At 45.7% G+C, this 22,394-nt stretch overlaps 1 protein-coding gene across 2 annotated transcripts in view; it reads left to right on the top strand.

Annotated features, from left to right (window-relative positions):
* The window catches only part of FER1L6 (fer-1 like family member 6), a 173,116-nt gene that overhangs the window by 92,373 nt on the left and 58,349 nt on the right, over positions 1-22,394 (top strand). For both annotated transcript variants that reach the window (XR_011258974.1, XM_069599920.1), the window contains exons 19-22: positions 1,020-1,197; positions 4,768-4,892; positions 12,625-12,759; positions 16,406-16,555. Coding sequence is in view for 1 of the 2 variants with exons in the window: in XM_069599920.1 (XP_069456021.1) it covers positions 1,020-1,197; positions 4,768-4,892; positions 12,625-12,759; positions 16,406-16,555 (588 nt within the window). In the remaining variant the exon portion in view is untranslated. The remainder of the gene's footprint in view (positions 1-1,019; positions 1,198-4,767; positions 4,893-12,624; positions 12,760-16,405; positions 16,556-22,394) is intronic.

Here is a 22,394-nt window from a genome sequence, read left to right as displayed (position 1 = left end):
CCAAGGGATCCCCTAATCCCGGTGGTGGAGAAATAACGGAGCCACTCTGCACTGAGCTGTGTCCTTCACATGTTGAGCACGCATGCACCCATCCGCAACATGTATATTGTGTATACACACCACTCAAACTAGTACACACATAAACATACAAATTCAAATCTGCGTATGTTCAAAGAGGGAAAACAGGGTAGTGAGGGAATTTGAAATCACACTGTGTGAAGAAGGGGTGAAGGAAGGAGAGGTGACCAGCCAGGTAGAAAGGGTGTGGTAAGGCAGGCAGGTTTCTTCAAGCTCACAGGGGCCTGACCTATGGAAGGAGCGTCTAAGTTTTTCTGAATGAAGCAAAGAGGCAGAGGCTATGGCTGAAACTTGGCTGTTGGAAGCTCTGGGAAGGGAGATTTCAGCTCAGTGTGGGGAGAGGCAGTCTGTGTGGGTTCACAGTCCAGAGCCCAGATCTGATTTCATCTCCCCTGATTTGAGTCCTGGCTCTGTCCCTGAAAAGCTGAGTGATCTCAGCCACTAGAAATGGCTTACCTGAGTAACCCAAAAGATTCAGATCAGCTAGTCAGTTAATTGGATGCAGGACACTTTCTTCATGAATGATGCATAAGCCAGTGATGGATACAAAAAGCTTTGCTAAGCCTATTGATGTTTGGTGTGTAAGACATTGAAGATTTTCAGTAAAATGAATACTCTTTCAGTTAAAAAAAAAAAGAGCTGTGTTATATTAGGAACTTATTATAGTTAGCCTTTCTGAGCCTGAGTTTTCTTCTCTCTAAAATAGAGGCAATAACCACACTTACCTGTTAGGTTTAAATGATTCAGGGCTTGGAAGTGCTTCATGCAAGGCCTGTTTAAGCTTCAGGGCCCATTAAACCCGGGTCCTTCTCTAAAATTGTGTGTTATGCCAACTAGGGTCATTGGTCTCATTTTAATATGAGCCCCAGGGAAGGAGCTCAAAGAGTGAGGCCCATTTGGTTCCTACTAATGAGGCAATCTTCCTTGTAACCTTTTCCCAGCTTCCTGGAAAACGGCCGGCTGGTTGGTCAGTACAAGCAAAAATTGACGTGTACCTGTGGCTGGGCTCCACCAAACACTCTAGCGCGATTTTGAACAACTTGCCAGCAGGCTATGAAGCAGAAATGTCCTCCAAAGCGGCTGGCACCCATCAGCCACCAGCCAATCTGCTCTACAAAGGTAAGATGCCCACTGGGCCAAGAGGGGCATGAGCTGTCTCTGGTGGGCTTCTAAGAAAGCAGTAAGGAGAGGTGAAATGCGTGAGTTGCTTGCACAGGAGCAACTGATTTGCCTCTCTTAATACAATATCTAAATTTTCTTTCTGACCTTCCGATGTCCATTTAAAAAGAATGAAGTCATTAAGCATATCTAGAGTACACATCTTTCTCATTGCATAGAGTGTAATGAGTTTCTTTGTAGGTGGAGGATATAGATTGAGTTTGTATTTTAAGCAAAAGATGTCTTTTAAAGAAACATCAGTAAATTCTTGTGTTCATAGGATCCTTGGAATTTAAGCAGATTTTCTTTTACATGGCATTGGGATTTTGACCCAAAAAGAGCAGGCATTTACATTTTCCAGTAATGCCCCAATAGGAACTGATATCATTGGGGACACTCGTGTTTCTTTGGTTCTTTGCTTGGCTACTTTTATAAATTCAGCATGGTCTATGTAATCCCTCTTCTATACAGATATTTTCAATGAGTGCCATTATGTTTACATTTTCACATAATTCTTTTACATTTTTTTATTGTGGTGAAAGTCACATAATAAAAAAAAACACAATCTTTTTATCATATTTAACTGTATAGTTCAGTGGCAAGGGCTTCCCAGGTGGCTCAGAAGTAAGGAATCTGCTGCCAACGTAGGAGACATAGGAGACAGGGGTTCAACCCCTGGGTTGGGAAGATCCCCTGGAGGAGGAACTAGCAATCCACTCCAGTATTCTTGCCTGGAAAATCCCATGGACAGAGGAGCATGGCAGGCTATAGTTCATGGGGTTGCAAAGAGTTGGACATGACTGAGTGAGTAACATTTTCACTTTACCCAGCTAGTAAACTATCTCCAAACTCTTCTTTCTTTCCATTGCTTCCCATCTTGTCGTTAGAGAGTTTTCATCTTTGGGTGAAAACAGCCACATCAAGTTATCTTTTTATTTTTATAGACATTATCTCTGGAGACCCCAAGTACATATTTACTTTGTACATGTATGACCCTGGACATATTTGCTGTCCTCCCTATTCACAATTCAGAGGAGAGGAGAGATTCTCCCCAAAGCTTTCTGCGCCTCTGAAGCGTGTTCTTCTCACAGGGTGACCTAATAAACTCTCTCTGCTGTACCTTGACATTGATGGCTCTGGCCGCCTTCCACACCTCCTGGAGAATTTGGTCTCTTCATTCATTTAATGCTTCAGAACATATCCATTCAACCAGTAATACCAATAGTTAGTTTGCCCTGCATATGGAAGGCACTTTCATGCATTGGAGAAGGAAATGGCAACCCACTCCAGTATTCTTGCCTAGAGAATCCCAGGGATGGGGGAGCCTGGTGGGCTGTTGTCTATGGGGTCGCACAGAATCAGACATGACTGAAACGACTTAGCAGCAGCCGCATGGAAGGCACGGCAGGAAAACTAATGAGGGCATGTCGAGCCGAGTGAGAGCTGATCCTGGCCCTCTGAGGGGGCCGTGAGACGTGTCTTTAATAACCACACGTGGAAAACGAGCCATAGCCCAGAGGTGGACCACGTATGAAAGCAAAGAGGAAGCCACTTTACTAGTCTAAGGAGCAGAGCTGGTAAGACTCAAGGTTTCAGGAAAACAAAAGTCCATGTCTAAGTCCATGTCACCTCCTGGAGCTGTGCAGGGTCCTGTCTGTGTGGCTGCACTGGGGGCTCTGCTGACATTCTGGGGTTTAGGCACTTTTGGGGGAGCTGGCAGACGTTCTCAGGGGATGAGCCATTTTCAAATTCCCTCCCAGCTGAGAGATGTGCCACCGATGCAGCCTATTAAGGAACACGTGGGCTCTCTCTTGACATACCCCAGTCAGGAAATTCCTAAACCATCCGCTGAACATTTCTTTGTTTACTGTCCCTTTTAAGGAGCTCTGTTGTGTAAGAGAGTTAAAGGCAACAGATGAATATAAAAAACAAGAGAGGCCATGTGTCAAGGATCATTAAGTCCATGGACCAAGGAATATGATTAAGTCACCTCCTCCTTGGGGTTCCCCACCATCCCCTGGTCTGTCCGCCCCCTGCCCGCAGCCCTCTCTCTGCTGCCCAGCCCATCAAGCAGCTGTGCTCACTCCTGCCTTTCACCTCCCACGTCTTCTGCCCATATCTCCTGCAGGACACTCAGCCCCGGCTCCTGTCACGAATTGATGTACTTGGCTTATCATCTGCCTCCTTCCTGGAGCTCCCCAAGGGTGGGGGCTCTTTAAGCTGCTTCAGAACCCTCAGAGGCCAGAACTGCACCTGGTACACTGTAGGCACTCAAAATGCTATTGGCTGGCTGAATGGTGGATGGATGGCTCAAGACTTTATTGAGTTTATTTTATAAAAGCTTTTTATTTTATACTGGGCTGTTGGGCTTCCCAGGTGCCACTAGTGGTAAAGAACTTGCCTGCCAGTGCAGGAGACGTAAGAGACATGAGTTCTGTCCTTGGGTCAGGAAGATCCTCTGGAAGAGGGCATGGCAACCCACTCCAGTATTCTTACCTGGAGGATCCCATGGAGAGAGGAGCCTGGTAAGCTACAGTCCATAGGTTCACAAAGAGTCGGACACAACTAAGGCAACTTAGCATGCATTCACACATAGCCAATTAACCATGCTGTGATAGTTTCAGGTGGACAGCAAAGGGATTCAGCCACACATATGTATGTATCCATTCTCCCCCAAATTCCCCTCCCTTATTGAGTTTATGGAAGCAAAGACAATTTGTGGAACCATCCCTTTCTTATACACACACACATACACACACACACATACACACACCAGTAGAAACAGGAGAATTACTAAGAGATAAAATATGGTACTTTATTTTTTAGTTGAAGTATAGTTGATTTACAATATTATATCATTAGGTGTACAGAATAATGATTCAGTATTTTTGCTGAATTATATTCCATTATGTTATTATAAAATAATACGGCTATAATTCTTTGTGCTGCACAATATTTCCTGTTGCTTATCTTTTTTATACCTAGTAGCTTGTATTGGTTCATCCCATGGCCCTTAATTGTCCCTCCCTCTGCCCCTCTCCTCTTTGGTAACCACAAGTTTGTTTTCTATTAATATATCTGTGAATCTGTTTCCATTTTGCATATAGATTCAAAACACCATGATATTTCAGAAAGAGATTTGGACTTTGTAACCTGACAGAAATGAAATCCGGGCTCTGGCATTAGCTGTGCAATCTTGGAAATGTATCTTAGCCTCTTTGTGAGCCATTTCCCTCATGTAGAAAATGAAGATACTGATGTATATTTCACGAGTTGTTATGAAGATTAAAACCCAAAATGTGGTGAGAGCAGCAAGGAGAGTGCCTGTCGCCAAAGTACCCCCGACCACAACCCCTTCCCCCATCTTCCCTGTGACCATTTGGGTCTCTGCGGCTGTCGGTGCTGGTGGTCTCCCTCATCTGTCTCTGGATGCATCCACAGACACACAGCACACACAGGCACCCACCCACTCACACTCACCATTCCTAAGAAGCCCGCTAATACACACCCTTTCCCATTATTTGTCCACAGATCGTCACGTCTTTCAGCTGAGAGCTCACATGTACCAAGCCCGGGGCCTCATTGCAGCCGATAGCAACGGACTCTCAGACCCTTTTGCTAAGGTCACGTTCCTTTCCCACTGCCAGACCACAAAGGTAACCAGGGAAGCCCCCTGCTTTCTCCTTGCAGCCCACTGCTGAGCCACAGCAGGCCCCAGGAAAGAAAAGAGAAAAAAACAAAACAGGGCACATGGCAAATACTTGTGTCTCTAGATGTGTAGGTATTTTAGACCCCAAAACATGGATGCAAGGAAGGACAGATATGGGGAGGGTCTACTGATCCAATATGAGCTGTTGTCCTAAAGCCAAGAGGTCAAGTACCTGAAGCAAAAGCAGATTGGGGGAGGAAAGAGGGATGAGGAGGGAAGGAAGCCGGCATCCTGAGCTGCTCCTGGAGTGATGGGCACATCACAGTGGGAAAACGAATGAACGAGAAAATAGCGCAATCGGCATGAGGCTTGTGCTTGTGCCATGAGGCTCTACTGAGGGGTCTCAGTGGGGAGGAAAGCTTTCCTGCTTTGTGGTCAGGAAGCCCTAGACTTTGTATTTCCAGCTGGGGGTCTTGGCACACTTTTAACCCCTCTGCAATTCAGTGTCTCTAGAAAATACTGCTTCCTGATGGATGCTATGAGGATTCAAGGAGATGGATCTATACCTGTTTCCTCTGGTTTCTTCCTTTCCTGTGCACTGAGTCCTGACATGTGAAAAGAGGCCCTAATCAGCACATGTCCAACAGGCTGCTTTTCTCATGAGATCATGTTCTCTAAGGGTTTACTCTGTTCTCTGAGGATTCACTGTTTTGAGGGAGGGGAGCTCAGTAAAGGCTTTGCCTAACTCTGGGAGTTAAGACAGAATTAGGACACAGAGAGCCCTGAGCTTACATTCTATTTTATCTGCTCTCCAGCTGCCTTTATTCACTAAACCTTCATTCATCCTCTTAAAATAGGACTGTTGAGAAGAATCAAAAAGTTAAGTGTACAAAGAGATTGATAAGTAGTGGCCATTCCATTGGCTTGTATTAAGAGGGCTGACATTTCTCTCCAAATTGAGGCCGTAACCTGGGAGAATGTGTTTTGATTTACAACACAGATTGAGATCATCCTATGAACTAGCATCTTGTCCATTTCACCAGCTCCAGAGAAGTGAGGAGCGCTTGCTCTGTACCAGCTCCCAGGCTGGGCCCAGAGGAGCTGGGGCACCAGACTCTGAGCATGCACAGTGTAGGATCTGGGTGTGGGGCTGGGCAGTTCTTTGGCAGATGAGTTGGGTACACTATGCTAAACCCATGGTACTGCACCCCAAGAGCCACTGGAGAGAAGGGTTGGCTCTGCCTGGGAGGAAAGTCAAGAGAGTCCTCAGAAGGAAGGTGACTTCATTCTCATTTAGTGAATAATCATGAAAACCTGAAGATTTCAGACTCCTTCCTCTTCCCTGTGTTTTGAGAGGCATTATGTAGTATAGTGATTAGGAGGATAGACTCTAGAGCCCTTGATTAAAGGGAGGAGGAGAAGGGGACGACAGAGGATGAGATGGTTGGATGGCATCACTGACTCGATGGACGTGAGTTTGAGCAAGCTCCGGGAGTTGGTGATGGACAGGGAAGCCTGGTGTACTGCAGTCCATGGTGTCGCAAAGTCAGACACGACCAAGCGACTGAACTGAGAGCCCTAGTGCCTGGGTTCAAGCCTGAGGCCTTCCATTTATGAGCTGTGTGGCCTTAAGCAAAATCCTCTTTGTCCTCAGTTTCTTCATTTCTGTATTTGTTTCCGTAAAATAGGGATGGTGGTATTGTATCTGCCTCCCAGAGGGTGCATCATCCAGGACAGTGTCTTGTTTATAACAGCTCCCGGGTAACTGCTTGTTAATATCGCCATTGAGGCTTGCCACCAGAAGCAAGGGAGATTCTCAAAAGGGGGCCCCCTGGAAGCCTTCTCTGCCTGCACAGCCTGGAGTTCCAGGTCCTCAGAGATGATCTCAGGGCTGGAGGGTGGAAGGGGGCGGGCAGTGGGTTTGAGTGAGTTCCCTCAGCTGATGTGTAATTCTCCTTCTATTTTGCATCTCTGTACAGTCTCTTCATTTGATTTAGACTCACATCTCAAAGGGCTTCCCTGGTGGCTCAGACAGTAAAGAATCTGCCTGCAATGCAGGAGACACAGGTTCAAATCCTGGGTCAGGAAGATCCCCTGGAGTAGGAAGTGTCTACCCACTCCAGTATTATTGCCTGAGAATCCCCATGGACAGAGGAGCCTGGTAGGCTACAGTCCATGGAGTCGCAAAGAGTTGGACATGACTGAGTCACGAACACTTTCACTTCTTTTCCCAAAGGGACAGATGACATTTATTTACCAAAGAATCATTTGAAAGGGAAAACAGTTTCTGTTGAATCCTGGACTTTGCCTTCATAATTCTGTCACGCGAGTGTATGTTCCTCGATTCTTTGTCTCGCCACAACAAAGATTTGGAGAGACGGACATTAAAGCCCCTCGGCGAGCCGCAGCTCTCAGGTCTTGGATAGACCGTGTTATAGCTCTCAGGTCTCGAATGAACCATGTTATAGCTCTTAGACAAATCAGTGTTACAGCTCAGTGTTACAGCTCTATTTTATTTAGAAGATAGCAGGAAAATCCATCTTCAAGGCATGAGGGCACGTCGATCTAAAGACATGAGAAGAGCGCCCGCATGCGCGCGTGCAAGAGAGAGAGAGAGAGAGAGAGCTAGCTAGCTTTGGCGCCTCTATTTATATGTTTATCTCTCCCTGGGCCTGTCCCATGTAAATTGGGCCAGCCAGGAGTGTTGTTTGTTTTACCTGAGGTCCTCACTCCGGTCCTCAGACCTTCTTTTGTTTCATTTTCACGGGCTTTTCCCTTCCTCGTCTTGTAGCCACCGCCATTTTGGACTCCTTTTCCCTGTTCTACCTACCTAACACCTTTGAACCAAGCACCTAATTTTTATTAATAATAATAATAACAACTGTCATTTATTGAAAGCTACTTCTGTGCCACGCACAATGCTAAGCTTTTTATATGCATTTTTGTTTACATCTAACTGCAGCCCAAAGGTTTAGGATATTGTTAGTGTCCTCTATCTGCAGATGGGGAAGGTAAGGCTTGGAGACTCTTTAGTTATTAACTTGGTAGAGCCAAGTTATGCTGGGAACTCAACTGGTAAATAATCTGCCTGCAATGAGGGAGACCTGGGTTTGATCCCTGGGTTGGTAAGATCTCCTGGAGAAGGGCATGGCAACCCATTCCAGTATTCTTACCTGGAGAATCCCATGGACAGAGGAGCCTAGTGGGCTACAGTCCATGGGATTGCAAAGAGTTGGATACGACTGAGTGACTAACACCTGTAGAGCCAAGATGGATACCCAGGTTGGTCCAATTCCAAAGTCATTTTGCTTAACCACTCTGCTTCCATTTTGGACCAATACAGTATAATAATGCATATATATGGAATTTAGAATGATAATGATAAGCCCGAATGTGAGACAGCAAAAGAGACACAGATGTATAGAATAGTCTTTTGGACTCTGTGGGAGAGGGAGAGGGTGGGATGATTTGGGAGAATGTCACCGAAACATGTACATTATCATATGTGAAATGAATCACCAGTCCAGGTTCGATGCATGAGACAAGATGCCTGGGGCTGGTGCACTGGTATGACCCAGAGGGATGGGATGGGGAGGGAGGTGGGAGAGGGGTTCAGGATGTGGAACATGTGTACACCTGTGGCGGATTCATGTCAGTGTATGGCAAAACCAATACGATATTGTAAAGTAATTAGCCTCCAATTAAAATAAATAAATTTATATTAAAAAAAAAGAAAACTAAAAAAAAAAAAAAGAAAGGGTTCTAGATTCCCTCTCCTGTTTCAGTGTGTGCTGCCTCTGTAGTATTAGTCTTTGTGTGACATGCCAAGCTCTTGCATTCTTCAAGGTGGAGAAGGCTGAGCTGGGGGGCCCTACAGTCATAGCTGAGCTGGTCCACCATTCACCTGTAAGCACGTGTCTGAATGTGTTGGTCCAGGAAAACTGACTCTGAAGGATGGGTTCTGCAGCCAGTCCTTTATAGGTGACCTTCCCAACCCAGGGATCAAACTGACATCTCTTACATCTCCTGCATTGGGAGGCTGATTTTTTACCACTGCACCACATGGGAAGCCCCTTATATGTGACTTAATGGTATAAAATAATTCAGAAGGGGAAGCCAGCAATAGCTGGCAATAGGTGGCTTCCAGACACCACCAAGGACATGGAACTTGGAAATCTTGTGGTGATAGAGTAAAGGGAATGAATGAGAGATAGCTCCCAAAGAGAAAGACTTTGGGGATAGAAGGGGAGGAAGACTGCGTGGCTAAGATGGAGCTTGGAGGAGAAGGACGGGGATCTTAGCAGGTGGGGAGCGTGGAAGCTGGGATTTCAAACAATCAGGTGGACGCTGAGTCCTGAGGAACAGGTGGTCTCTTATTAGACACGAGTTACCCAGTGACCAAGACTGGCATGCGGTAGGTAGTCAATAAATGTTCACTCATTTATAAATGTGTGTGGCTGGGGTTGATTGGGGTGGGCAGTAAGCACTTACTGAGTACCTACTGTATGCCAGACACTTAATACACTTTATCTTAGACGATGGCCATAACAACTCTACAAGGTAGGTACTAACTCCATTGAAGTGAGTGAGACTAAGGTTCAGAGGGGCTGAATCACCTGGTCAAGTTGGACACAGGCAGATGGTGAAACCAGGGCTCCATTCTAGGGGTGTCTCTGAGACAAAAGCCACACTCCATCCATGACATCTCACTCCTTCTTCAAAGAGTTAAACTTCAGTTCAGTTCAGTTGCTCAGTCATGTCCAACTCTTTGCAACCCCATGGACTTCAGCACGCCAGGCTTCCCTGTCCGTCACCAGTTCCCGGAGCTTTCTCAGACTCGTGTCCATCGAGTCAGTGATGCCATCTAACCATCTCATCCTCTGTTGTCCCCTTCTCCTTCTGCGTTAAACTTCAGTGTTACTCGAATCTCTCCAGCAATGTCATTGAACCAATTTTTAAAGCATAACCTCTGAAGGAAGCCCTGAGAAAGTGAGGTGAGTTGTGTTCATCTTGGCAGAGAAGTTGTTATGGAGTCCAAGCTGGCTCTGCTCGTTGCATGACAGGCCAGTGAATCCTAGAGACAAGGGGTTGAGGCAGGGAAGAGACTTTAATCGATGAGCCAGCTGATGAGAAGACGGCAGCTATCACCTCAAAATAGCCATCTTGTCAGGGCCTGGTTGCCAGGTGCTTTTATGGATCAGAGATGGGGAGAGGCAAGGAAACAAAGTAAAGAGACTATTCAGTCCTTGCAAATATCCCCTAGAGTGGCAAGCCTCAGGCAGGGGGACGTGTTAGTTTCATTTCCTTAGAGTCCTTGCCAGGTGCAGGGCTCAGGTGATGTCCCTGAAGCAAGCCATTATGTATGTTTATAATAACAAAAAAGGGTTAAAGTCAGAGAAGCAGATCCAGTGTAAATTTAAATTTAACTCTTCCTGGTTACAAAGTGGGAGAATGTACTTTTGCTCAGTTGAGCCTTTCAGTACCTCTCAAAGGTGGCCACATGTCCTTTCACTCATGGGACAAGCCAATACCCACTCAGTTCACGCAAGTAGCTATCGAACACCTGCTCAGCACAGGATGCCATGTGATATTGGACACCGTGCCAGCACTTTGAAGGAATAGATATATAATGAATGAAAGACTGAATGCTAGCCTCTGGAATCTTACCAAGTGGCAATTATAGCCCCAAGTGCCAAGGAAGCCATCAGAACATTTCTGTAGGAAAGATGCAGTGAGAATCATAAATTGTTTTGGTATCACTCTCTTGGGGGCAGCCTGCAAAAATGATCACATTTTTATTTTCGAAAGCAACCTGAAAACACACGGTTTTTGTGATGTCAGTCTCCTTCACAGGGGAACTTAGCATTGCAACGCCGTAACGTCTGTTCTTGAGTTGGTGGAAGCCATTCTTTTCCTGTCCAAAGAATTAAGATTTTCTCTGGAACGTAATGTTCAAAACCTCACTGTGTGAGAGGCATAAAATACTCCAAAGGCAAAAAAGCGAGGAAGGAAGTTGTGGAATGCATGATATTTTTATGGCTCACATAAAAAAGAGCCATAAAAATATTATTTCGTGATCACAGTGCAAATGATTTAAGGCCGTGACTTGAAGTGGCTCTTGATGTAAAACTCTGAGATGACAGTTTTATCTGGACCTTGGAGCCTGAGCAGTTAGTTTGTTCAGTCCAGAGGCTCTCTCTAATCCCTCCTAGAGAGAGTGGCGCGCAGTGGAAATTTCTGCAGGACCCAGCAGCCGCTGTGTGGTCTGCATTATGCTGTGAAAGCGTCCATTTGCCTGAACTGCCTGGGAGGCTGTGACTGTGGCCTCTTTCCAGTACTCGCGTATGAAGGCAACAGTTTTTGCCTAGTTGCAAAGTCCACCCATCCTGCAAGCAGGCCTAGCTTCTAGCTCTGTGACACCGGCATGTTTCCAAACATCCAATAAAATAGAGGATGCTAGTCCATCACACCCTACCTTCTAAAGGTACTGCTTGAATGGCCTGGCAGGAAGCTCTGAGCCACTTCTGGTGAGACGTTCATGGTTCTGGACAAATTATGTAGTTTGGTTGTCCTTTGGTTTCCCATCTGCATAATGGGTGCAGCTAATTTCCACTGTCACAATTTGCTATGGAGGAAAGAATGATGTCATGCAAAATGGTAAGGATTATTTTGAAGACCCTAGTCAGTTCAATACAGTCAGGTTAAGTAGCCAACAGCAGTAGAATTCCACAGGAATATTAACTTGAGAATCTGCTTTCGAGTATTTGATGACACAATTTTATTTGTTAACAAATGAAGAATCACTAAATCGCCTTCATCCTCAGTTTAGCCTTTCACTGGGCTTCCCAGGTGGCACAGTGGTAAAAGTATCTGCCTGCCAGTGCAGGAGATGCAAGAGACACAGGTTTGATCCCTGAGTCGGGAAGATCCCCTGCAGGAGGAAATGGCAACCCACTTCAGTTTTCTGGCTTGGAAAATTCCACGGACAGAGGAGCCTGGAGGACATGGGGTTACAAAGAGTTGGGCATGATAGCACAAGAACAACCAAATGGAGATAATATTAGCGTCTACTTGGTGAGGATGGATGAAGTTAGCAGTTTGGGCCAAAGGATCCAGGTTAAATCCTGGTTCTGCCACGTGCTCACTCTGGACAAGTGAGCATTGGTTTATGTTTCCACCTCCCAGAATTGTTGGGAAGTTTGAGCAAGACAGTGTATGTGATGCACCGCAGCCAGCACACAGTACATGCTCAAGGAAGGGTAGCTGGTGTCATGATGGAAGCACCACTGCGAGGATTAAGCTGGAATTATGCTTGCAAATGTCTTCCCTGGTGGCTCAGAAGGTAAAGAGTTCTCCTGCAAAGCAGGGACCCAGGTTCAATCTCTGGGTAGAGAAGATGCCCTGGAGAAGGAAATGGCAGTCCCTTCCAGTATTCTTGCCTGGAGAATTCCAAGGACAGAGGAGCCTGGTGGGCTACAGTCCATGGGGTCGCAAAAAAGTCAGACACAACTGAGTGACTTTCACACTTACACTCGTGCTTGCAAATAGGGTGGCAATCAGGTGGGGTACTACTCAGGAAATTTAGGTAAGCTCCTCCAGGACAGGGAGTCTGCAAGCCTAGCATCCAGTACTTAGTAGTATGTTAATTTCCTTTGTTGCTTGAGTGTTGATCAGGTGAGCAATGCTCCCTCCAACTTGATCAAATGAGCCTTGGCTTTTCTCTTGGCCCCACCTTACAGGTCATTCCCGAGACCCTCTCCCCCACCTGGAACCAGATGCTCCTGTTCAATGACCTGGTGCTGCATGGAGACCAGAAGGAGCTGGCAGAATCCCCGCCCTTAGTGGTGGTGGAGCTGTATGACAGTGATGCTGTGGTGAGTGTCTCAGGGCTGCGCCTACCCGGCTTCAGCAAAAATACTCTGTTTTCAGCCACCTTCCTTTCTTTATGCGGTCTGGGATGGTGCCTGGATGCAGTCCTCACCTGGGAAAAACACTGATTTTACAGAACTAGGGAAATTGGTGACGATCATTTGTTTTACTAATGGGTTTTTGTTTTGTTTTGTTTTTTTTGCTTAGATTACCCTTTAGATTACAATTAAAATAGGATCTGATTCACAAAGTTCAATCAACATTCATTTCTTTAGGAATACAATTATTAAGGCCACCCACAGTTTTCCCCAGTCCCCAGTGGGCTCTATATTCTATTGCTGCTGGTAAAAAAAAGTCCATGCCTTTTGAAAACAGAAGGTCTTTACTGATCTCCCTGGCTGGAAGCAAATGGATGTATTGTCACCAATTCAGTCTTGTAACTGGATCTTTTTATTTCGGTTGTTGCTTCCAAGCCCTGAAACAATGCATTTATCCCCATCTCATTTCTGTTATGATGTTAGCCAGACCTCTCCAAAGATGTCTGTGTTCTGAAATGCTGGGCAGATTCTAAAGCTTACTGGAGGATTTTTTTTTTAATCACTGAAACAAATCTTTTTCTTTTTTAGACTAAGAAGTCTAAAGGGAAAGGCAAAGGCTTGTTTTAATGTTTTCTTTAATGTCTTTACCTCCTTCGGAAATTATAGAAGCACAAATATATTAAGTACAAGAGTTGTTGCAAGAAACCTTCCTAAAGCCTCCTCACCTCCTCAGAGCAACCTGGCAGCTCTGACCTTCATCCAAGGTCAGGAGGAAATTAGGATGGGAGAACTGGAGAGCATGAAGCCCCTTCTGGCTTTGGAGAAGAGGAAACAGAAGCCCAGAAAGGTCAAATGCCTTTTCAAGGTCACAGCTGGCTGGAGGCACAGCCAGAACTTGAATTTAGCCTCCTGTGTCCACGCTTTCCTGCACAAGTGGAGTGGCCACTGTGACTGTCTCCCTTTAGACATACATATACAGCTTCTCCTTGTCACTCTCTGGACTCCATTCCCCCATCTGTAAGTTTGGGCTAGGCGGTATATTTATGGGCTTCCCCAGTGGGTCAGTGGTAACGAATCCTCCTACAATGCAGGAGCCTCAGGAGATGTGGGTTCAATCCCTAGGTCAGGAACCCCTGGAGGAGGGTACGGCAACCTTCTCCAGTAGATGAGTGTTCTATTGCTGTGCCTAGAACATAGACTTTCTGTAAAGAAAATAAGCACCTTTTTAATAGAGTCCATAAGAATATGATTCCAATCTTAAGTATTTTTATTTGACAACCAATAACAACAATCAAGGGCTGCCCAGGTAGCTCATCACTAAATCTGCCTGCAATGCAGGAGACACAGGAAGTACAGGTTCAATCCCTGGCTCAGGAAACTCCCCTGGAGGAGGAAATGGCAACCCACTCCGGTATTCTTGCCTGGAAAATTTCCATGGGCAAAGAGAGGAGTCTGATGGGCTACAGTCCATGGGGTTGCAGAGCTGGCCACAACTTAGCACGGACGCACACACGCACACATACAAATATACACAACAGCAATCAGTCATCATTAAAAACTGAAACCCACCCACTGGACTACAGTGGATTTCCCTTTGTCTGTTTGCTTTTCAGACCCTCTTCTAGATCTCCATTCATTGATTGCCTTCCTGGGCCCCACCCCAAGCCAAACTCTGTCCAGAAAAGCAAGCCTACATTCTCACATCTAAAGGAAAAGAAAATGTAGGAGAGAAAGAAAATATGAACTTTTTTTTTTGCACTTTCTTCCTTGAGATATGTGTTGACGTGCAAAAGATTCTGTTCACACCCGTGGGCTGCAGCCATCACAATCCCATGGTGATGATCAAATTTTAGATTATGACTCTGCAGGACCTGGCTTCCAGTCTCAAGCTTTCTCTCGATACACGGTGCCTGTGCCTTTATTCAAGTCTGCCGGCTCTGTAAGAAATTAGTTTATATTTGGCATGCAGGTTGCTTGAGTTTATGTTTACTCTTTTTGTTTCCAGGGCTCGTTTTAAGTTAATTTGTCTGAGCTAAGATTATGGACAAAATAATTATGCAGAAGATCATTCATTCCATATCCAGCTGCCCTAACTCCACTCATCCCCGGAACAGGTCTGATGGTGCCACTGGATATCAGCAGGCAGCTTCCTTTGTTTGTTTTTCCCCTCACCAAGCTTCCTTTTACAGCCAGGAATGCAAATGCTGGTTCATGAGTCCAAAGGCCATGAAGCAGCACAGGTGTTAAAACCCAGCCTCAGCCAAAGAGAGTATGGGCCCTGTCCTTGGATTTGGAGGTCATTTATCCAACAGTGAAAGCCCTTTCACTTTTGGATCAACAAGAGCTTGGATGAGTGCCTGCCCTGTGCCAAGGGGACATAGCAGTGAATAAAATAGGCAATCCTGCCTGCCTGCCTGCGGCTTACATCACAGCAGTTCTTGAGATAAATAGCAAAGCAGCCTCAGGCTCTAGCCCCAGGCTGCTTGGGGTGGAACCAGAACTGGGAGCAGGCACTAGGAAAAGGCAGAAGATACACCATCAAGTAGTTCTTCAAGAAACTTACAAGCAAAGCCATTCTAATACTCTTTTACTGCCAAGAACAACTGGGCAGAATCGCTCTATTACTTAAACATGCTGATCTTAATCACCATCATATTACTATGTGCTGTGCTGTGCTTAGTCACTCAGTCATGTCCAGCTCTTTGTGACCCCATGGACTGTAGCCCACCAGGCTCCTCTGTCCATGGGGATTCTGCAGGCAAGAATGCTGGAGTGGATTGCCACTGAGGACTTACTATTTACCAGCTATTGTGCAAAGCACATACATTATTACATTAATCATCATGGCCCTATAAACAACGTACCTTTTTTTAAAAAAGAAATTCAGCCCAGGCTTTACTGGGGCCCCTGCTGCAGCAGTGGGAGAGTGAGAATCAACAGGTTCCCTTGCTGTCTTGCTCCCTGAGAAGGAGGAGCAAACTTGTTCCTTATATGGGGAGAGGGTAACTCTGTCCTTAAGTGGTTTGCCTCCCCCTCCCTTAGGTGATGTTGTGTGCAGGGAACATGCGCAGTACCCTACTTTTGCTCTCAAAACAATGTACTTTTAACCCCTTTTTAAGCATGAGGATCAAAATGGTTGAGTAAAGGGTCTAAGACCAGAGATCTAGAAAGTAGTAGATTTGGCATCTCCAGCTCATGTTTGCCTGGGCTCCAAACTTGTGTTCTCAGCCACAATGGTGCCCTGCCCTGGAGATCTTTCGGAATGTGTGCTGCCACTTTATTTTCCTTTTCTCTTTCAAGTCTACCCTGGATGATTATCTTCATTCCACTGAGCTCAATACACTGAAAAAAGATAGCCCCTAAGATGGTCTTCAGCCAGGAAGCCCCTGAGATGACCTTAGAGTTTTCCCTGGGAGCCCAGATAGATTCCATTTCTCCCCGAGCCTATGGAAAAGGACTAGTGGGGCTTAGCAGAAGAAGACAGTGAGACATGTAGGCAGCAGTAGGAGGGAGACATGAGGTTGACAGTTTTGTGGCGATTAATTACAAAATCACACCGAGACACCAGGTAGGTGACCACCAGGGACAAAAATTCTTATCTTTTCTGCCCTAGGGAAAGCCAGAATATCTGGGTGCCACTGTGGCTGCTCCTGTGGTGAAGCTAGCTGACCAGGACTACGAGCCCCCCAGGCTGTGCTATCACCCCATCTTTTGTGGGAACCTCTCTGGAGGGGACCTCCTTGCTGTGTTTGAACTCCTGCAGGTAAGTGGACTGGAAGCGACAGGTGCACTAGCCATCCATCTAGTCTACCTGGCCAGAGAAGCAGCCTCACAGGAGGTGCACATCCGTCACTCTGTGCCTGGGCCCTGCCTGCTGTCCTGTGTCTGGAGATGGCTCCTTCTGGGGACCTGGGAGATACCATTTAAGAACTCAGGTGACCAGCTATTCCCAGAGCCCCTGTTCTGCAAGTCAGAGTCCCAGGACAAAAGGTCCTTGTGGATTTGGCCAGCAAAGCTTGAGCAGCCCTGTGCTCCATTCAAACCATGAGAGCATATGAAAGGAGAAGGGAGCAAACGTTTGTGGACACTCCCATGTGCCCCGTGTTGTGGTTGTTGCCTCACATCCCTCTCATCACACTGAAATCTCCCTCAATCCTGATGAGGTAGGGATTATGATTCCCATTTTACAGATGGTAAACTGAGGATTCATGTAATTGATTGACTTACCTCATCAGTCGGTGGTTGAACCAGAGCTGAACTTAAGACCTTTAAAGCCTTCTGCTCCTTATACTGTATCGCAACGTTTCCCAAAGACCTCGAGTTCCTAATCTGTCCTACTAAGACTTTGGGGAGTTTAGGAACATACATCTAGGAAGAACTTCTCAGAAAGCAAAGGCAGGATACTTGGGGAGGGAAGCTGAGTCTGGTTGAATCATCAAGGACCAAATGGGACAGAGAGAGGACCTGGGAAGAAATGACCTGGTGGGCCTACATCAGAGAGGTTTCTCTCCCTGACCATCCCATTCACTGGGGGCAGAGGGTACCTGCCCTTTGGATCAGATCAATCCTCTCTAGGAAAGCCTGTTTTCCAAAAATCCCAGTTTTAGAAAAATCTCACCTGGCACAGAAACTAGGAAGCAAGCAATCCTAAGACACAGCAAGTGAGTAAGAGGGAGGGTGTTAGAGGTGGATCCCACGGGTGTGGATCTTGTTCCCATCACTTACTAGTGTGCAACCTTGGGCTAGCCACTTAGTCTCTCTCTGTTTAACCTGCAAAACTGGAGATGATAACTAATCTCCCTAAAGTGCCTGGCATGAAGTCAACATGCAGCAAATGCTACCTATTTTATTATTATTAATATTATTATACCATGGAATAGTAAAGCAGGATATCTCAGTCAGTTCAGTCGCTCAGTCATGTCCGACTCTTTGCGACCCCATGGACTGCAGCACACCAGGCCTCCCTGCGCATCACCAGCTCCCGGAGTTTACTCAAACCCAAGTTCATTGAGTCAGTGATGCCATCCAATCATCTCATCCTCTGTCATCCCATTATCCTCCCGCCTTCAATCCTTCCCAGCATCAGGGTCTTTTCCAAGGGTCAGTTCTTCATATCACAGGTGGCCACAGTATTGGACGTTCAGCTTCAGCATCAGTCCTTCCAATGAATATTCAGGACTGATTTCCTTTAGGATGGACTGGTTGGATCTCCTTGCAGTCCAAGGGACTCTCAAGAGTCTTCTCCAACACCACAATTCGAAAGCATCAATTCTTCGGCTTTCTTTATAGTTCAACTCTCACATCCATACATGACTACTGGAAAAACCATAGCTTTGACTAGACGGACCTAGTCTAGTCCCATATATTTCAGGATATCTAGTCCCATCTATTTCGGGTGAAGAAACTGAGCTGGATAGAAAGGCAATGGCTTACTTGATACGGCAGGTTGGAGCCTAGAATTCATGTATACCAATTCCCCCAAGAGCTGGAGGGCCTGGAGAGTATAAGAGGAAGGGAACAGCTACTGAGTTAGACACACTTGTACTCAAATCCAAACTGCCCACGTGTGTAGCTTGGGAGTTGCTTAAGACTATTAGAGATGAGCTCTGAAGTACAGCTAATCAGACTTTGATTGTAGTCTGGTTTTGGCTCCATTTAAGGATGAACTTTTTAATGCTGGAATGGCTGCCTTGGAGAAAGAACAATCTATCTGTCGGGGAACTGAAGCAGGATAAACTTTCAAAGGGCCAGAGTGGCAGAAACCCAGGCATCGGCTTCAGTTCTGCAGCAACTGTAGTCTAGGAGGGGAGAAGAGGACTGGTGAAATCTTTGTCTTACAAATCTTAGGTTCTAGGATTCCAGGATGCCCAATCAGGTGAAAGTTGAATAGAACCAGCTCTCAGCAGATAGATGTGTGCTGCACAGAAACATGAACTCTTAGCACTGAAAGAGTGACCTTCAAAACCAGCTGGTCCAGTCTTTCCTCAAGGGAGGGTCCCGGTGATTTTAGGCTGTCCATGAGTGATTTTAGGTCAAAATTGGGTAAAGTATTAAGTAATATTGAATTTATATTGGTGGAGTTTTGCTTCCCCCCCCCACCCCAGGTTTTCTGAGATATAATTGACATAACTTCGTGTAAGTTTAAGGTACTTCAGTTCAGTTCAGTTGCTCAGTCGTGTCCAACTCTTTGCGACCCCATGAACCACAGCACGCCAGGCCTCCCTGTCCATCACCAACTCCCAGAGTCCACCCAAACCCATGTCCATTGAGTCGGTGATGCCATCCAACCATCTCATCCTCTGTCGTCCCCTTCTCCTCCTGCCCTCAATCTTCCCCAGCATCAGGGTCTTTTCAAATGAGTCAGCTCTTTGCATCAGGTGGCCAAAGTATCGGAGTTGCAGTTTCAACATCAGTCCTTCCAATGAACACCCAGGACTAATCTCCTTTAGGATGGACTGGTTGGATCTCCTTGCAATCCAAGGGACTCTCAAGAGTTTTTTCCAACACCACAGTTCAAAAGCATCAATTCTTTGGTGCTCAGCTTTCTTCACAGTCCAACTCTCACATCCATACATGACCACTGGAAAAACCATAGCCTTGACTAGATAGATCTTTGTGGACAAAGTAATGTCTCTGCTTTTTAATATGCTATCTAGGTTGGTCATAACTTTTCTTCCAAGGAGTAAGCATCCTTTAATTTCATGGCTGCAATCACCATCTGCAGTGATTTTGGAGCCCAGAAAAACAAAGTCACCCACTGTTTCCACTGTTTCCCCATCTATTTGCCATGAAGTGATGGGACCAGATGCCATGATCTTAGTTTTCTGAATGTTGAGCTTTAAGGTAGACAATATGGTAATTTGATATATGTATGTATTGTAAAATGATTACCACAATAAAGTTAATGAACACAGCCATCACTTCATGTGGTTAACCTTGTGTGTGTGTGTGAGTGTGTGTATGAGAAAGAGAGAGAAAGAGAGAGAGAGAGAACTTTTAAGATCTACTCTCGTAGCAATTTTCAAGTGCACAGCACAGTATTGTAACCATAGTCACCACGCTGTGCATTAGATTCCCAGAACTTACTCATCTTCCAACTGCAAGTTTGTGCCCTTTGACCACCCTTGTGCACTTTCCCCACCTCCCCACCCCTGTCAATCTACCAATCTACTCTCTGTTTACGTGGTTTTTTACTTTTCAGATTCCACGTATAAGTGATGTCATACAGTATTTGTCTTTGTCTTTGACTTAGCTCACTTAGCATTGCGCTCTCAAGGTCTATCCATGTTGTTGCAAATGGAATTTTGCCTGTTTCGATCCTTCTAGCTACTTATAATCCCTCTTTCAACTTGCAACTGTCTTTTTTAAGGAAGCATAGGCTTCAGTTTCAGTGCCTCTAAAAAAACATCAATATTATCTATAGGAACATTTCTCTGAGTCTGCTTGTTTGAACACCAGCCTCTCCAGACAGAGTGAAAAGAAAGTTTAAGAAATGCTACACGTGACCTATTCCAATAACATTGTTTTGTTTTCATTGGTTTTCTTTTTAAAGTTACTTTCCACTGATGGCCAATGGCTTTTGTTTTACTTAGGAACCTGAAGTTTCTTTTCTGAAAATGAAACGATATCTAATGAAAATGTTTAGTAGATAATAGTACACTTGATAAAAGTGGTAGCTATTGTTGTTTAGTTGCTAAGTCATGTCCGACTCTTTGCAACCCCATGGACTGCAGCACACCAGGCTTCTCTGTCCTCCACTATCTCCTGGAGTTTTCTCAGATTCATGTCCGTGCTATCTAGCCATCTCATCCTCTGTCACCCCCTTCTTCTCCTGCCCTCAATTTTTCCTAGCATCAGGGTATTTTCCAATGAGTTGACTTTTCGCATCAGGTGGCCAAAGTATTGGAGCTTCAGCTTCAGCATTAGTCTTTCCAATGAATATTCAGGGTTGATTTCCTTTAGGATTGAGTGGTTTGATCTCCTTGCAGTCCAAGGGACTCTCAAGAGTCTTCTCCAGTAGCATAATTTGAAAACATCAGTTCTTTGGAGCTCAGCCTTCTTTATGGTCCACTTCTCAAATCTGTACACAACTACTGGAAAAACTGTGTCTTTGACTATACAGATCTTTGTCAGCAAAGTGATGTCTCTGCTTTTTAAGTGGTAGAAGGACTGATGTGAGTAAACCAGCTCTAGCGTAATGCTCTCATTTTACATGCAGAAAGCTGAGGTTCAAGTCTGGCTAGATTGGATTCAGTCAACTGCTCTTTTTTCACTGCACAAATCTTCCTGAAGGATGTCCCTTAATCTAGGGGTCCCCAATCTTCCAGACCATAGACTAGTACCTCCTGTCAGATCAGCGGTGGCATTAGATTAGAAATAAAGTGCACAATGAAAGTAATGCACTGGAATCATCCCCAAACCCCCCCCCCCCACCACCAATCCATGGTAAAATTGTCTTCCACAACAAAACCAGTCCCTTGTGCCAAAAATGTTGGGGACCGCTGCCCTAATCCATCAGTGAGGGCTGGACCAGCAGATCCCGACAGGCTCTCTGAAGGAGAGAGCCTTCATTTGAGCTTTCTCCAAATGCCATGGTCCCACCTCTGATCCTCCTTCCCTCCCTCCGCGATGAGCCGGGTAGACTAATGCTTCCTGACAGCAGGGTGGATGGAGGCAGCCTTGTCAGAGGCAAGCAGCCTAAGCGACACAATTCATTAGGGTTTCATGTGGACTTCCTCTCAGCTGATTCCTTGTCCAAAAAGTAATTTGAGCATCAGCACAACTGTCTCAGCGGGTGGATCTCATACAAGCTGAGCAGGCAGGAGCTGGAAAATTCCTTCATTGTCACCTGTGGCTCTCAGTATCTATCTGCGAGGGTTTACCTTCAGCCTCTCCTTCTCCATTACTGAAATGCTGCCCTGTCTCAGAAGAAGGGTTTGGTACCCGGGTTCTTCGATGCCCCAGACTGAATGCCTTATCTCCATTTTCCTCCCCTACCCAGCTAGCTGGCCCCTCTCCTCCCAGTCCTGGCCCACACCCCGTCCCACCCCATTCTCCCACTCTCTGCCTTGAGAATTCAGACTCAAATGTAGTTCTTCACTCTGGGTCTATATCCATGGCTGGCCAAGTGTTCTAGCCAGATGATCGTCCCTTGTTCCCATAGACCCTCGTTTCATCAGGATTGTTCCACCTGCCTCTTTCCTGGTCTAACCTACTCTAACCTAATTCTCTTTCCTTGTTCACTCAATTCTCCACATTCCTTCCAGAAGACAATTCTCTATACTACTCTCCTCTTAAGAAATGATCAATGTCTGTTTGCTTCTCACCTCCAAGAAACTTTCCTGAAGACTATATTTTTGGAACATGAGTTCCTCTGCTGCTGCTGCTAAATTGCTTCAGTCATGTCTGACTCTTTGTGATCCTATGGACCCTAGCCCACCAGGCTCCTCTGTCCATGGGATTCTCCAGGCAAGAATGCTGCAGTGGGTTGCCATGACCTCCTCCAGGGTATCTGTGGTTAAAAGAAAGTTTGAGAAATTATTCATTGTTTTATATATCCCGTTTGGGACCTTGAAATGCCCATTACCATAGTAAAGACTCTG

The sequence above is a fragment of the Ovis canadensis genome, chromosome 9 (genome assembly GCF_042477335.2).
Source record: "Ovis canadensis isolate MfBH-ARS-UI-01 breed Bighorn chromosome 9, ARS-UI_OviCan_v2, whole genome shotgun sequence".
Lineage (NCBI taxonomy): Eukaryota > Metazoa > Chordata > Mammalia > Artiodactyla > Bovidae > Ovis > Ovis canadensis.
Note: the sequence above shows the minus strand (reverse complement) of the source record. Positions and strands in the feature narration are given on the sequence as shown.